This window comes from Mirounga angustirostris, unplaced genomic scaffold (assembly GCF_029215605.1).
Source record: "Mirounga angustirostris isolate CCGP_5_RB_7025 unplaced genomic scaffold, mMirAng1.0.hap1 SCAF_6, whole genome shotgun sequence".
NCBI lineage: Eukaryota > Metazoa > Chordata > Mammalia > Carnivora > Phocidae > Mirounga > Mirounga angustirostris.
Genome location: NW_026991714.1, coordinates 44,851,259 through 44,869,076, shown reverse-complemented (window position 1 = coordinate 44,869,076; position 17,818 = coordinate 44,851,259). Strand labels below are relative to the sequence as shown.

General features: G+C 41.9%; 1 protein-coding gene across 7 annotated transcripts in view; it reads right to left on the bottom strand.

Moving 5' to 3' along the window:
- Window positions 1-17,818, bottom strand: part of CUNH1orf21 (chromosome unknown C1orf21 homolog) — a 215,043-nt gene that overhangs the window by 19,955 nt on the left and 177,270 nt on the right. For all 7 annotated transcript variants that reach the window (XM_054508011.2, XM_054508009.2, XM_045877314.3 and 4 more), the window contains 2 exons: window positions 9,156-9,232; window positions 757-817 (listed from right to left, as the gene is read on the bottom strand). In XM_054508011.2, the coding sequence (XP_054363986.1) occupies window positions 757-817; window positions 9,156-9,232 (138 nt within the window). The remainder of the gene's footprint in view (window positions 1-756; window positions 818-9,155; window positions 9,233-17,818) is intronic.

Here is a 17,818-nt window from a genome sequence, read left to right as displayed (position 1 = left end):
AGCCTTTAATTCTTACCATATTCCATACTTCATTCAGTTGATCAGCATATGGCACTCTGAGATCCTAAGTATGGGTTCAATTTCCACACAGATCTTCCTGTCAATGTAAAATCCCCACGCTCTTAGAGAAGCAACTTGGGAGGGAAGCAACTGCTTTGGGGTCAGGCAGATGTGGGCCGGAATTCCAACTTGACCACTAGTGGCCTTGCAAACCTTGGTAAGTTATTCAAGTATTCTGAGCCTTAGTTTCCTTGTCTGTAAAATGCAGATGATACCTGTCTCTGAGCCATTTCCCTGCGGTGGGTATTGACTGCAACACGCATGCGATGTTTGTACAGAACTCATAGCAGCATCAGGCATATAGTGGACACTCCCTAGGTTTTGACAGACACTAACGACCTTCTTGCTTGCCGTCTCAAGTGAGAGCAGGGTATCGGGTGCAGACAATGTGCAGGGATAGCAATGTTCTGTCTCTAGGCAAAGGCTCTTACTAGTCTCTATTTGGCCCTACACGTGTTAATTAATGATCAACAAGCCTAGGATCTTGGGTGCTGCTCTAGGATACATTAAACATTGTCATAGTCACATTTTTTTTTTTTTTTTTTTGGTGTGAGGGGTGACTTTTATTTTAACTCTCTACTCATCCCCTTACAAGAACAGCTTTGTAACACAGAAATCAGAATATTATTACCTTCACTCATGAGGCAGTGAGCATATTTCCCTTGAAACAAGTAGTTCATTTATTTTACTTCTTACCTTTTCAATTTTTTCATCCAGCATTCTGAAGAATTCTTGTTGGCTTTCAGAGATGTGCATGCTAAAAAAACAAGGAATAGTTAAGTGCATTATTTCAACGTTTTCTTCAACCAGCTCCCTCAAATGAAAACCACTGAGTCCCCAAACTTTGAAGCAGACATTTATATATTACCGACTATTCCAGTGAACAGTCTAAGTCATATTAAGGATAAATGCCATTCCAGTAATTCCTATAAATGTGTTTCATTATAGTCTATCAGTTCCTATGATTTAAGGTATACAATTTCCTTTCAATGTACACATATCATTTATAGTGATGTTACTGGGAGGTATGTGTCAATTTTTTTCTTCAGATACACATTTGTGATTAAAAAAAAAAAAAAAGCACAGACAAGCATTCCATGGCATATTTCAAACCTGTGTGTAACTGTGAAAAGAAAATATATCCAAGTTATTTTGTGGAAATGTGTATTTTACAAAGACTGTCATCATCAGCATGGTATTCAGCCGACCGTGTAGCTATGGGCAAAGAACTTGACATTGCCCCCGAACCCTTTGTGCAGTGGTGAAAGCCAATGCACCTCTTTGGAAGTGAGATCCCATGGAATGTGGGATAGAGGCAGGGGGCATATGTGAGTAGCACTTGTCCTGTGTGTTTGCTTGTCTAATGCTATTTGACTGCACACTTAGTGAGACCGACATGGGTGCTGGGGACAAAACATCAGAAGGTAAAGGAGAGCGGAGAAGAATCACAGATGGGAAGGGCATGGGGAGGAAAGGGTCTTGGTGGCAACGTGGTCTTAATGATAGTAATTTCCACGCAACAAACAGGTGCAGATGGTCCAAGGAGGTTCAGGACGCTGGGCTAAGAGACACATCGCATAGTGCCCCTTTCTAGAGCTCGGTTGTTGCAGTGGTTGCGCATGGAAGGAGGGGAGGCTCTGCAAGTCTAGGTGTGGGGGGCAGCCCACCTGACCTACCCTTAGCATTCTGCCTCACCCTTTAGGGGCCACAGAGAATGGCCCAAGAGACCCCAAACCCTTCAGGCCTCCAAGGACAGATAATGGGGCTCGAATGTTTTTCCCTGTGTGTAAAACCAAGATTTAACATTGGGAGCACCATGACATCAGCTCTGATATAAAAGGAAAATGATAAACTATCTGATATCAGCAATCAACTTTCACATGCATCATGTAATTTTTCCTGTCCTTTATGTGATAATTCAAGTGAGGTAAATGTCCTGTTTCAGAAAAAGGTCCTCTCTTGTTGCAGGTTAGAAAGGCAGGCCAGAATCTGGGATGATGAGAATATATTAAAACAGTCTCCTCTCTTTCTCTGGCTGGGCAGAAAAGCCACTTTTGCATACCTGAGTTTTTCCAGATTCCCCATGGTTTTACTTCTTTAAGTGCCAAAACAATTTTTATTTGAGCCGCTTTGGATGCAAATCTTCTAAACTTTAATACAGGATCTATCACAAACATTATTTAACTTTCACTTAATGACTAGAGGCCACTCCCATGATCTTAAATCACAATCCCCCTCTGTAATACTGGGACACCCCCTAGAGCCTCTGAGATGGGGAGAGCTGTCTCTCCTTAAGCAAGGTGGCCTGAAACTACGGGCTTTTGTTCTCTGCCTGCTTTGAACTTTTCCCCTCATTTCCTCTTGTCAAAGAAGGTATTGGTTCTCTTTCAGTTTCCTTCCCAGCTGCTACTTCTCTACTCCATGCTTAGCACATCCAAGTCTGTTAGAGTTGTGTCTAAAGTTAGTGTAAACAGGCTCTGAGGGAGAGCTTGGCGGGGGGATGGTTCTTGTGAGTGGGGAACAGGCATATTCTGGCAGTCATTGTGACCGCTCAGACACATTCTGGGCATCCTCCCTGTTCCTGACCACGCTCTCAGCAAATGAGGTTGCTGGACAGCTCTGGGTCCCAGAAAGAAAAGGCGTGAAGACATATAGATATAGATATTCCTTAATATAGATAACCACGCATGCACATATCTTAATACAGATAACCATGTATATATTAGTTTCCTTAGGAAATTCCAAGAGACCTCATAAAAATGGCATGTTTAGGGGCGCCTGGGTGGCTCAGTTGGTTAAGCGACTGCCTTCAGCTCAGGTCATGATCCTGGAGTCCCGGGATCGAGTCCCGCATCGGGCTCCCTGCTCGGCGGGGAGTCTGCTTCTCCCTCTGACCCTCCTCCCTCTCATGCTCTCTGTCTCTCATTCTCTCTGTCTCAAATAAATAAATAAAATCTAACAAAAAAAAAATGGCATGTTTAGGATTTGAGGTACACGGTGGAAACTTTTAGGGTAGAGTTTTTAACATATATTGCCTTGCAAATAACAGAAGGGCAATAAATATTTACTCAATTGACTAAGCGTACCTATTTTAATTCATGTGATGCATGACTCCTCACAGAGGCAGTTCAGTAGGTTGGCATGGGTGAGGTGCAGGCCTCAGATTTCTCATTTCTAAAACCATTAGGCTGGTCTCTGAGGTTCCTTCCAGCACTGATATTCTAGGATTACTACTAACTTCCATTAACTGCTTAATTGAACTATCACAACATGAAAACAGGCATGCTTGGTTAGTACTCACACATATGCATACTAGACTAACAAAATGATTAGTCTTAAGTAAAAGTGATTCTGCAAATGTGTCTGCCATCTCTGGGATGAAGAATGCAGAGCTCAGGGGCGCTTGGCTGGCTCAGTCAGAGGAGCGTCCGACTCTTGGTCTCGGGGTCGTGAGTTAGAGCCCCACATTGGGTAGAGAGATTACATAAATAAATAAATAAAATTTAAAAAAGAATGCAGAGCTCCGGGGTCCATATCAGGAGCTTGATGCCAAGGGAAGGACTTTAAGATGCATACATAGTAAGCCAGCACAAAAATCTTAGTGGTTCCAGCTTTGGGTAGTTTTAACTACATACTTTCTACCCATTAAAAAAAAAAAAAAAAAAAAGGAATTCCTTGATTAAAGCAAACTGAACAAAAGCCCCTTAACCCAGAAATAATTAGTCAAGACAGGGTATCTGCAACCCCACCTGACTCCTGAACCAAACAGTAGCCTCACTCTGGGGCAGCGGGTACGATGGCTGGGAGGCAAACTCTACCATTTTCATTTTCATGTGTGCCCTCTGAGAAACAATTCTAACCAAACCTAGGCCACTGGCTTTCAGTCGGTGCATCTCTACCATCATACCGCGCTGATAGAGAAATGCTGCCTGCTTTCTCCTTGGGTAAGAGCATCAGGACATCCCTACCCGCCTCTGTCTCATTTCAAAACCTACCAAGACGCGTCTTCCGCCAGACCGACTCACTATCTTGCCACACACAGTATGTGGACGGTGTTAGCCAGAAAAGACTAATGGAAGGGTGACTTATTTATTATCAAATCCTGACGCACCAAATGAGCTCCTTCTGATAAGCTCCACTGTCCCCGTCAGAGCAAGGGCCTGCGTGAGGCCATCTTCAGGGTGGTGTGACCCACAAGCACGACGCTCACTTGGCTCATCTCTGTCCTCTGTGGATTCATTTCACAGACAAGCCCCGAAGGCCCTTCCACAGGGGCAGAGGCAGCACTGTTACTCTGGGGGAGTGAATAAATCACGAAGTCGCCCCATCTGCACCGACTGCTGCCTAGATAAACACGGATGTTCTCTCCTCGTGTGGGATCTCCATCAACACGATGGCATTAATATTCGTTTTTACCTTCAAGAGTCCGAACTGCACCGTGAGAAACAGTCCGTAGGTAACAGCCCCCTCCTTAAACCCTTTCTGATGCACACTTTGGTGACCATCCATGGGGAGGGAGGAAAAAAGCACACTGGCCTTTCTAGTTTTCCTCAAGATAATAGAAACGGATAATTAAATTGTTTATGATTCAGTTTATAAAGTACGAATATTTGATGCTAAGATTAATTAGATCTAAAAATATTTTATAAAAGCCTGTATGCTGGCACTTGATTCAGCTGATAAAACTTAACAATCTCAGTAATTCCAATTTCTCTCCCTGCACTCAGCTGAGCGGAAAACACAATGCTCCCCAGCACTTCCTGTGCCCCCAGCTGGCGCTGGCTGAGCCCTTGTGAGTCAACCCTGAGTCATCCAAAGCTCTTCTGACTATGATTCCTCGGCTTCATGACACGAGGGATGACAACAGTATGGAATCCTAATGACGAGTAATCAAAGGAATGAAAAAGGTGGGCAAAATGAGCTTGAGAGCTGAAAGGTATACGGCTTTCATTTTCAGTGACTTAAAAAGTTTCCCCTTATAATAAAAACCTAAGCCACAAAAGTATCAGAAGGCAAGGCCCTGACTCCCTAATACTTCACCTGCAAAAATAAAATGCCATCACTCAGGGAGTTCTGGCAAATCTTGGCCTGAACACAGTTCTTTCTTTCATAATTATCATCACCATTGCTCAACTGGACGTTGGGAAGTGGCTTAATCCTAATCCTCACATCATGGCACACCCTTGCTAGCAGTTCATGCATGGCTCACTTTTATTTAGTCAAATACAGTATAATAAGCATCCACAAAACCAAAACAAAAAACAAAAGCCAGGACCTGGACAACAACCTAGAGCTACCTTACTTCCTACCCAGGCGTGTGTTTCCCCAAACTCAAGGGCACCAACATGCCCTCCCCCCTTTTATAGAGCTTTACTGCATATGTGCTTTATAAAGCAGATGATTTATTTAGTTGTTTTTAACTTTACAAAGAGTGCATCATGCTCTGTGTAATCTTTCAGGACCTACTCTTTTCTTCTGGTATTGTATTGCTCAGGTCCATCCAGTGTTATGTGTTGCTACAGTGCATTTGTTTTAATTGCTAATATTCCACTGTGTGAAAGCAGTGAGGTTCTTTACCCAATTTCCTGTTAAAGGGCATTTGGGCTGTTTCTAACTGTTAAGACATTCTTTTTTTTTTTTAAGGTTTTATTTATTTGACAGAGAGAGAGAGGGAGAGAGAGAGCACAAGCAGGGGGAGTGGGAGAGGGAGAAGCAGGCTTCCCGCAGAGCAGGGAGCCTGATGTGGGGCTCGATCCCAGGACTCTGGGATCACGACCTGAGCCGAAGGCAGACGCTTAACCGAATGAGTCACCCAGATGCCCCTAACTGTTAAGGCATTCTTAACAAGCATCAGACACTGTGATAGACACTGGGCGTACATTATTTCATTTAATCCCCAGCCCTAGGAGAGAGGATTTTTCTCCTCTATTTTAATCTGAGAAAACTGAAGCCCAATGACACTGCGCTGAGATCATAAAGTAAGAATGGGCTCTGCATGTTATATCAAATGAAGGTGTGAAGACTATCTGCCTTTTATTACCTATCTACCTTTATTATTACTAAATCTCCTGTTATCACATATGGGATTGCCCTTCCACTTCTGGAGAAAAGAAACTCATTACCTTGTTTTATACACTGCAGAATAAATAATAGTTTCCCTGATCCTCTGTGTCAGTAAGGAGGAAAAGTACCACTCCTCATGGCCTTCCAGGAAGATTTCATAGTTGAATTCCTGTAACCTAAGGTTCTGACTCATAGTTTAAAACACACACACACACACACACACACACACAAACACCAGAGGATTTTCTTCCTAATTTAAATGTAAACACATGAGCCAGTTTAATCAACCTCTCTGAAAGCCCCAGCACAGGCCGGTCTGCAAAGCATCTGCTTCAATGTGTCTATGTCTAAGTTCCGTAAGTATTTACACTGAAGGAAAAAAGAAATTCTCTTTAATGCAACCCCTCCTTAGAACTCAGAGATAAGGGAAACATTTAAAAATAGCATATATTGGGTGCCTGGGTGGCTCAGTTGGTTAAGCGACTGCCTTCGGCTCAGGTCATGATCCTGGAGTCCCGGGATCGAGTCCCGCATCGGGCTCCCTGCTCGGCAGGGAGTCTGCTTCTCCCTCTGACCCTCCCCCCTCTCATGTGCTCTCTCTATCTCATTCTCTCTCAAATAAATAAATAAAATCTTTAAAAAAAATAAAAAATAAATAAATAAATAAATAAAAATAAAAATAGCATATATTGGGGGCGCCTGGGTGGCTCAGTTGGTTGAGCGTCTGCCTTCGGCTCAGGTCATGATCCCAGGGTCCTGGGATTGAGCCCCGCATCGGGCTCTCTGCTCAGCAGGGAGCCTGCTTATCCTTCTCCCTCTGCTTGCTACTCCCCCCGCTTGTGCTCTCTCTCTCTGTCAAACAAATAAATAAAATCTTAAAAAAAATTTAAAAAATAGCATATATTGAATGGCTTGAATGAAAAGATGACTTCATTCTATCATCAGATACCTGCTGTCCCTCAAAGGCAGATAAAATTAGTGTAGATGAAAGTGGCTACCAGTGAAGTGGATGCGGGAGGTTGTGATTACGGCATCACGTGTCCCTAAGGGTGCAAAATTCGGTTTTACCATCCCACTGTCAATGTAAATGGTAAGTGGATTTTAAAATGTCCAGTTTTCTTTGAAAGTAAACAATTAAATCTCTGAGCTCACCACCCTGTAGAGTCCTAACCACCTACAGCACCACCAAAGACACCGAGCCAGGGTAAAGTGATTGGCTGGACCTCGGTTATTTTTGTCTCCATTTCCTGGGAAGAACCAGACGTAACACAACTTGTGCTTATGACTGGGATGGAACTACTATTAAATAGATGTAATAGGTTTATTTGGGGGGGTGGGTGTGACGATCAGCTGCACTAGTAAGAACTAGGGAATTTGTTCTTATTTAGGTGGAACCCCACAAAAGAGATTTGTAGCCTCGGGAAAACAGAGCCTCTTTGAAGGAAAGGGGCGATAGCTTCAAAGTCACACAAAGGGCGTTTCACTGCCAAGGTAGATTCAGTTCTAGAACAATCTAGAAAAATACTCATTCTTCTCTCCAACTTTTTAATCGTGCAATGCATAACAAAATGTACCATGTTATTTGTACAGTTTTAAATAATAACAATGAAAGGAACACCCATGTAATCACCACTCAGGTTAACAAACAGAATCCCTGGTCCCACTGTCTTCCATCCAGTGAGAAAGAACCACTCTTCTAAGTTTAATGCCTTTTCATGTCCTCGCTCGTCTTTATCGTTTTATGACATACATATATAACCTATTGATTAGTTCTGCCTGGTTTTTTTTGAACTTTATATAAATGACTATATGCAGGCAGGTGCTAGTATTTCCTTACTGCACAGCCTTACTCTCATGACCGTCCTCCATCTTGACATATGCAGTCATAGGTCATTCACTTTCACTGATGTGTAGAATTCCTAGCTGAAGAATATGCCACATTTTTTGGTCATCCACTATATTTCTGAAGGACATTCAGGTTTTGCCTTCAAGAGCTTTACGAGTTCATGTAAACAGTGCTGCTATGGACCCATCAACCATGTCTGGGGCACACATGCGTGAGGGTTTTCTAGGCTAATACACCTGAGAGGGGAGTTGCTTGTGGGCAAGGTACGTCCAGGTACAATTTTATTAGAAAATACAAATTGTTGGGGCGCCTGGGTGGCTCAGTTGGTTAAGCGACTGCCTTCAGCTCAGGTCATGATCCTGGAGTCCCGGGATCGAGTCCCACATCGGGCTCCCTGCTCAGCGGGGGGTCTGCTTCTCCCTCTGACCCTCTCCCCTCTCGTGCTCTCTATCTCTCATTCTCTCTCTCAAATAAATAAATAAAATCTTAAAAAAAAAAAAAAAGAAAATACAAATTGTTTTCCAAAGTAATTGTACTGGCTTATATTTCCGCTGGGGTGAAGAGTGCCTGTTGTTCAACATCCTGGTCAACCATCTGTACCACCAGACTTTCTAAATTTTGCCCATCTCGTGGTGCGAAATGGTATTTTCCCTAGACATTATTAGCTCTTCAAGTTTCCTCTGTGGTGAAATGGTTGTTCACATCTTTAGCCTCTTTTTCTATGAGCTCTCTGTTTTGTACTTACTGATTTATAGAATTACTTTACATAACCTGGAAACCCAACTATTGTCCATTATATGCACTGTAGATAAATTCCACCATTTCCTTTTACTCCCCTACAGTAAATTTTGATAAATGGAATTTCTTAATTTTAATGCAGTCATATTAATGAATCATTTTTCTTAAGATCTGCATCTTTTGTGACTTATTCAAAATTCTTCCCTACCCCATAGTCATAAAGATATTCCCCTTTATTTTCTTCTAACTGATCTGAAATGTCAGTTCTGTCATTTATTATGGGTCTGTTTTGGGACTCTCTATGCTGTTCCATTAGACCAAACCACGCTGTCTCAATTCACTGAAGCTTTACAATACATCTTGGTTAGCTGGCAGGCAAAACTGAGCTCACTCTGAAAACATTATTAGCTTTAAAAACAACATAAGGAAAATAAGAACTAGAACTTACTTTGCTCTGGGTTGATGGACTAATCCTGGAATCTCTTTATTAGTTTTAAGTCTTACATTTGAACTGGCACTTTTTTCCTGAAAAACATAAAACACACATGTAATAGACAAGGTGAGAATCAGCAATTAAGCAGTGGCATGAACTGTCATCATGGAAATGTTAGATTTGTTTGAGACCCTCCACAGCTGACCACTTCACAAGGGCAAAAAATCCTGCAAAGAGGTTATACTGTAAGGTAAAACTGCCCAAGCATTTTAACAGGGAACACTGTCAGGAAAAGAGAAGTTAGCTTTATAACAGCTATAAGTATTTTTAAGAAATTATGTGCAACTAATATTTGATGTTTAGGTGTTTTTAGGAAAAATTAGTAAGAGAATCAAGGAACAGAAGATTCTAGTGCCAAAGAACAGCAGTAGTGTAATTACAGACGTTGTTTATGTGCTCAGGTTAACTGTTCAATGCAGTGCATTTTGTTTATAAAAGACAACTGCGGTTATTGAGACATGAAGTTTGCATGAGGCCCTCGCAGTGACAGAGACAAGAACATGATTAACAATAACTAATTTATTCCACCCATAACAAATACTGAGATTGAATTCAATTGAATTAATAACATTCAATACTAACTTATATTCAAGAAGCACTTCTTTGGCTTTTAGTCTGATCTGATTTCTTATCCCCAGTTTACCAGCCTCACGGGAAAGAAACATTCTCAAATCTTAAAATGCAAGTATATTGGGACACTTGGGTAGCTAAATCGGTCAAGCGTCTGCCTTTGGCTCAAGTCATGATCTCAGGGTCCTGGGATCGAGCCCCATGTCAAGCTTCTTGCTCAGTGGGGAGTCTGTTTCTCCCTCTGCCCTCTGCCCCCCCACCCCTGCTGCTTGTGCTCTCTCTCTCAAATAAATAAATAAAATCTTTTTTAAAAAATGCAAGTATATCAGTAGGTATACTATCTCAATAATAGTACTGCTCTGTATTTATACAACACTATCTTTGAAAAATATTTAGGATGCTTTATAATTTGCTATGACAACACATCCCCGAAATGAAAGGACAGACTATTCTAAACCTGTTTATAACAGGTGACTATATCCACTCAAGGAACCTGATGTGTAGCGATAATTAAAGACCCAGGGGAGGGCAAGGAATAAAGACTCCTGTGGGCCAACCCACTGCTCTTACCACATGCAGAGTGATGTGGGATGGTGCATAAAGCAGATGGTCCCCAAATGAACTCTTTTGAGAGTTCCCATTTCTCTCAGGACAGCAGAAGCCATTTAAATCAGTGAAACTCCAATGATTTACATGCTGTGGTTGTTTGCTATTTACCATTAAACGTGAGCTTATCTGTATAACATCAGGACTCCAAAATACAGGGTAATTTTTGTTTGTGATCTTCCAGGAAAAGAAACAATCGTTAGGATTCTTTTGCGGTCTATCTTACCTTCTTTGCCCCACACTAAACTGAAGAGTATTTTCATACACTTTTAAAAGGCATAAAATATATACTGCTCCTTCTGCTGACACAGCCAGGGAACAACAGATGAACCACCTTAGCTTTCACAAAGCAGCTCCAGGAGGGCTAGGCTTTACCAGTGGGGACTCCGGGCCTCGGTGGGGCCTGCCTGGCACTTCATGGGAGTTACACATCGTATACTGGTAGCACGAATGAACAAGGTCAACAAATGATGAACTTCTTTTTAACAGTGAGAGATAAAAATAGCTTTAATGTAGTCTCTCTGAAGAACTGCAGAGGTAGGTTCCAAGTTAGTCATTTTTTCCCCCTTAAACTACCTGTCTGCTTGGATTAAGCACCGAAAATGGACACAGGACAGAGCCCTACACTTTTTCCCTATTCACATAATTTCCCAAACGCTGAGCCTAAATGATACACTGTAATTTTGTTATTTATTTTTTGAGACACTGTAATTGTAAACATTGCTGAGGCATGAACGACGCCTCTAATTCTATGACTGTAAACGATACACAATCGTATTCTGCTTATAGTCAATGTATTAAACGGTACCCTTCACAATGACATTGCTTCTCCGCATCTTCCTTAAAAATACATTGTGTGGTTGCTAGGGAGAGAAGGAAACCCCAAACAACAGGGCTCAATGGATGGGGCTGGGGGGGAGGAGGGGGCGGGGACACTCAGGTCCTGAACAAGCCATCCCTCTGCGCATGCGCACAGGTGCGCACTGCCAGGAAGTGGGAGGACCAAAGCTTCGGCAGAGGCACTGGGGGAATGTCACCTTCAGATTTCCCAGTTATAAAAAAGAAAAAAGAAAGTATGTATAATTACAGAGAGATTTCTTTTGATTATGTATGTATGATGTATTTATTTTTACAAATTACCATTCACCAAGATCTTAATATCAATGATCACTTACTATATAGGTCGGGCATTATTCTAAGTGATTTCCATATAGTAACTCATTTTAATATTCACAAATATTCACATATATTAACTCATTCTTTTTTTTTTAAAGATTTTATTTATTTATTTGAGAGAGAGAGAATGAGAGACAGAGAGCATGAGAGGGAGGAGGGTCAGAGGGAGAAGCAGACTCCCCGCCGAGCAGGGAGCCCGATGCGGGACTCGATCCCGGGACTCCAGGATCATGACCTGAGCCAAAGGCAGTCGCTTAACCGACTGAGCCACCCAGGCACCCCTCATTCTTTTTTTTTTTTTTTAAAGATTTTATTTATTTATTTGACAGAGAGAGAGCGAGAGCAGGAACACAAGCAGCGGGAGTGGGAGAGGGAGAAGCTGGCTTCCTGCCGAGCAGGGAGCCCGATGGAGGACTCGATCCCAGGACCCTGGCATCATGACCTGAGCCGAAGGCAGACGCTTAACGACTGAGCCACCCAGGCGCCCTATCAACTCATTCTTACATCCACAATACCTCTCTGAGATAGGTACCATTTTTATTCCCCTTGTATAGATGAGAAAGCTGAGGCATCGAGAGGTGAAGTATTTTCTTGAGACCATACAGGTGATAAGTGATAGTGGTGGGATTTCGACCAAAGCCGAATGGCCCCAGAGTCCTTGCTATTAGCCACTAGGCCAGCAGTTCTCAAATGCTCTAGTATCAAGACCCCTTTGCCCATATTATACAAATTTTGACACATTTCCTTGTAGAATATGAAAAAAAATCATATTTGTTAAAATTCACCATCAATCTCATTAGGAAAATCTTGACAGAAGCTGTCAAGCTCATGGTAGTATAAAATTTTCCAGAATTCTAATTTTGGTTTAACGTTTGAATTTTATGACTGGCAACACATACTGCCAATTGTTTTCTTTGAAGTGACAGGTTCTCTTCATTCTTTTTTTTTTTTTTTTAAGATTTTATTTATTTGACAGAGAGAGACACAGCGAGAGCGGGAACACAAGCAAGGGGAGTGGGAGAGGGAGAAGCAGGCTTCCCGCTGAGCAGGGAGCCCGATGCGGGGCTCGATCCCAGGACCCTGGGATCATGACCCGACCCGAAGGCAGATGCTTAACGAATGAGCCACCCAGGCACCCCTCTCTTCATTCATTCTTGAGACAATGTTTGCAAAATACCCAAGCCTGAATATTCATAACTTATCTGTCAGGCATTTTCTTCTCTAAAGTAGAGATGGTATTCCATAAAAACAACCATGAGTTCAGCCTGCAACTCCATCGACTGAACAAGTACTTTTCCTTCAAATAACCATCTTACCTGGGTGTGCAGAAGAAATGCCTTATGTATGCCTCTTTCCCATTTTATCACATAGACTATTAAAAAGCTCTGCACCCAAGGCACAAGACTTAATAAAATTAAATAAAATTTACTGCTTCATCAAGGAGATTCTTAAGTGAAAATGGAATGTATCCTTCCACTGTAAGTGCACGGTGCAGGTGAATACAATGACTCTAAGTTTGGGGGCCACTGCCTTGATTTTGTGCTTCTGCACCATCAATGCAAATGTCAACACAGCAAAAAGGGCAAACTGCTTCTTAGTATTGTTAGGAAAATGAGCTTGAGGACATCCTGAGACTGTTTTGGGGACCCCAGGTCTGCAGGCCGTACTTTGACTAGTGTCTCTATTTCCTTTGCAGAGAAAAGAACTATCGATTATTTAATTTGCTATATGCCTTATTTACAAAAATATTTAACCACCATATTGAGGTAAAATTTACATTCCATAAAATTCCATTATGAAGGTATGATTAAGTGATTTTAGTAAATTTATATTACTGTACAATTATCACCACAATCCAGTTTTTGAACAGTTCTATCATTCTAAAAAGTTTCCTCAAACCCATTTGCAGTTCTTCTCTGCTCTCCTCTATAGCCCCAGGCAACCACAAATCTGCTTTCTGTCTCTACAAATTTGCCTTTTATAGATTCATAGAAATGGAATCTTATCATATATAGCCTTTGGTGTCTGGCATTTTTCATTTAGCATTATGTTCCTGAGATTCATCTATATCGTAGCATCTTTCAGTATTTCACTTATTTTAATTGCTAAATAATATTCCCATGTATGGATATACTGTATTTTGTTTGTACATTCACTATTTGATGGACATTTGGATTGTTTTAAGTTTGAGGATATTGTGAATAAAGCTGCTATGAACATTCACATATAAGTCTTTGTGCAAACATATACTGTCATTTCTCTTGGGCAGGTTCCTAGAAATGGAATTGCTAGATTATATGCTAAGTGTATATTTAACTATTTAAGATATCACAAACCATTTTCCAAAATGGTTGCACCATTTTACATTATCACTTGGGATGCATGATGGTTCCAGTTTCTCCACATCCCTGCCAACACTTGATAGTGTCTTTTCGATTATTGCCATTCAAGTGGTATCTCATTGTGGGCTTCATTTATTTTTAAAACCATGACTTATTTGGATTTGTTCTTTGCATCCCTCAGAATACCTTGCCATGTGAGAGCATTTACATGCCTATCAGCTAGCTATACTTGCATCAAGAAGTCAGCTTTATATTTGCTTATAAACATCACTTAACTTCTTTTCTGGGTTTGTTTGTTGGGGAAGGGGAGGTTTACAGAGATCTGCTTTAAAAAAAAAAAGGCAAAGAAACAATCAAATAAACAAAGAAAACCAGAAGGGCTGACAGGACGAGGTTGCTGGGAGCCTCAGATGGAGGAGACCCAACAGAGAGCCAAGAGTCATGCCACGTCTGGGGTGCTCCAGAAATAGGAACAGAGAATTCGGGAGATGATGGAAGCAGTAACTAAGATATCATTTTTCTTGGCAGAAAAACTGATTTTATTGGTACTTGACACTTATAAACTAGTACTTAAAATAAACTGGAACCAAGGGGGACTAAGACGAACCCATTGAATAGCCCCCCAGCAAGCAGTTTGTGGAGCAGTGTTTCTCATGATCCATTCATTTTGGTATCCAGAATCCTCAGGGGTGCTTGTTAAAATACAGATTCCCAGGCCCTACACAAGCTTTCCTGAGTATGAGTCTCTGGGATCAAGGCCCAGGAATCTGCATTTTATTTTATTTTATTTTATTTTATTTTATAAGTAGGCTCCACACCCAGTGTGGAGCCCAGCGCAGGGCTTGAACTCATGACCCTGAGATCCAGACCTGAGCTGAGATCAAGAGTCAGATGCTGGGCGACTGGGTGGCTCAGTTGGTTAAGCGACTGCCTTCGGCTCAGGTCATGATCCCGGAGTCCCCGGATCGAGTCCCGCATCGGGCTCCCTGCTCGGTGGGGAGTCTGCTTCGTCCTCTGACCCTATCCCCTCTCATGTGTTCTCTCTCTCTCATTCTCTCTCTGTCAAATAAATAAATAAAATCTTTAAAAAAAAAAAAAAAGAGTCAGATGCTTAACTGACTGAGCCACCCAGGTGCCCCAAGGAATCTGCATATTAAATAAGAGTCCGAGGTGACAAAAAAGTTTGAGAAGTTCTATTTCAGAGAATAAATATCTTTGTGCTTAGGATTCCCCTGGGGTTCTGCAGAGCTGCCCTCGGGGTCAACAGGGAGGCCCACCCGAGCAGCAACCCCTTTAACCTGTTTTATACTTAGGGGCTCTATCAGTTGGAAAAAACATCCATTTCTTAAAAATATTTGCAAACTAAAGCCAGGTAGTGACAGGTTTTTTTAAACAGCAAATCAAACAACTTTCTCCTTTGCTTGGAATAATTCTCTCTCTTTATGAACAGAGCACACTTGTCAGTGTCTAGAGTAAACTTACCTTTCTCCTAGTTTCTCTGAGGCTGGATGGAGACAGTCAAACCAACTGTATTTATGGGGCTGCTCCCCTGTCCCTGGGTGGCATCTCCCAAAGGGAAAGTCAGAACCCTGAGAGAAACTGATAGCTTCTGTCCAAAATTCCCCCCAAACTTCCCCTCCTTAATTTTTTTTTTTTTTTGGAAGACTTTATTTTTATGTGATCTCTACACCCAATGTGGGGCCCTAACTCACAACCCGAGATCAAGAGCAGCATGCTCCACTGACTGAGCCAGCCAGGTGCCCCACCCCTCCTTAATTCTGAAGGGAGCCACACAATGCGTTCCGGAAGATGGCAGAAAGCACCCCACCCCGTTGGCAAGGGTTGGAACTTCTTTTCACCCGTCAGTTCTTTTTGCCTGTGTTGTCCCACTGAGTCTGAGCAGATCTAGATAGCTGTAGCCCTGCGAGGCTCCCTGAGCTGTTTCTGGGTTGGAAATGTGGGGAGGAATCTCAATTTCTTTTTCTGGGCCCAACAGGAGGAAGTTCAGTTTTATAAAGAAATCCCAGGAGCCAGATGGATGCAGGAAGCTGGACGCCTAGAGAAAAGTAGTGGGGGTTGGAGCACTAGCCTCTGGGACTGCCAGTGAGGGAGCTACACAGAGAAAAGACACAAAACTACTAAATATGAATTGGCAAAGTGTCCCCCCTACACACAGATTCTGTGTGTGTGTGTGTGTACATTTGAACCACTGCATTTCAGAAAATACATGAAAACTAGAAAGGTAAATAATTTAACTACAATTAGGAGATTGGGGGGTACATACATCTTTAAAACAGGAAGACATCAGCTATAAAATACATGAGTAATCATTCCAACTTTGAAGGAGTAACCCATAGAATGTACCCTTTTTTTTTTTTTAAAAGATTTTATTTATTTATTTGCGAGAGAGAGAATGAGAGACAGAGAGCATGAGAGGGAGGAGGGTCAGAGGGAGAAGCAGACTCCCCGCTGAGCAGGGAGCCCGATGCGGGACTGGATCCTGGGATACCAGGATCATGACCTGAGCCGAAGGCAGTCGCCTAACCAACTGAGCCACCCAGGCGCCCCTAGAATGTACCCTTTAAGAAAACAACCTCGGGGCGCCTGGGTGGCTCAGTCGGTTAAGCGTCTGCCTTCGGCTCGGGTTGTGATCCCAGAGTCCTGGGATAGAGCCTGCTTCTCCTTCTCCCTCTGCCCCTCCCCACTGCTCATGTGCTCTCTCTCTCTCAAATTAAAAAAATAAAAAATCTTAAAAAAAAAAACCTCATTTGATGTTTTATATAGGATTTCTCATGTGGCATTAACATGGGATAGGATATCGCTTCCTTCAAATATAAAGGAATTTTAGCTTCTGTCTTCTGAATGATGGTGACACATTCACTCGACCAGAATTTCTGGATATTAACAAGTAGCAAGGCCCAAGCCACCAGGTTAAACTGTTGACTTAGATCGACCTATATCTTCATAGTTTCATGAACTCAACACTTCCATTTATAATTACCTGTCCAGGGAGATTATTAGAACTATTAGTATTTTGTTAGAATTTAGTAGTGATGAAGTTGGCATGGAAAGTTATCAGCTTTATGGAAATTCTTTTTCTATAAATTAAAATATACCTAATTTTATATCAAGCAAATGTTAAGTGGGGCAAATCAGTTTTATTTTTTTTTTTAAGATTTTATTTATTTACTTATTTGAGAGCTAGAATGAGAGCGAGAGAAGAGAGAGAGAGAGAGCGCACGCATGAGAGGGGGGAGGGTCAGAGGGAGAAGCAGACTCCCCGCTGAGCAGGGAGCCTGATGTGGGGACTCCATCCCAGGACTCCAGGATCATGACCTGAGCCGAAGGTAGTGGCTTAACCAACTGAGCCACCCAGGCGCCCCAGTTTTAAAGACCTAATATATTTTGTGCAGTTGTTTCTCGAGGTAGATTGTAAACATTTAAAATAATCTTTAAAAAGTAAACAGTTGTAAGAAATTTCTTGGAACAGATTTAGTTGTGTACCAACAAATCTAAAACAAAGTCCTTAAGTCACTATGCCAGTATGTCAGTAATTAAAAGTAACAAGCTCTATATAATGTTGTCAAATTACACAAAGAATTTTAAGTTGAGGATGTTTTCCACAAGATGATGTATCTCTGTTTTTCAAAGAAGTATTACATACATACCCAGACAATGAACTAATCTGGAAGAACCATATTCAGTTTTTGCCCAAGACGCTTTATCACTTTGAACAGGGGAGATCACACTACAGTAAAAAACAATACCCAGTATTGGTGGTTCAATAAAATACAAGTTTATGTCTTGCACATGCTGTATGTCTAGCATAGGCTAGCAGCGGGGCTTTGCTCATCCTAATCCCTCAGGGACTCAGGCTAATGGAGGCCCCATGTTGGCCCATGCTGTCATAACCATCACAGCAGA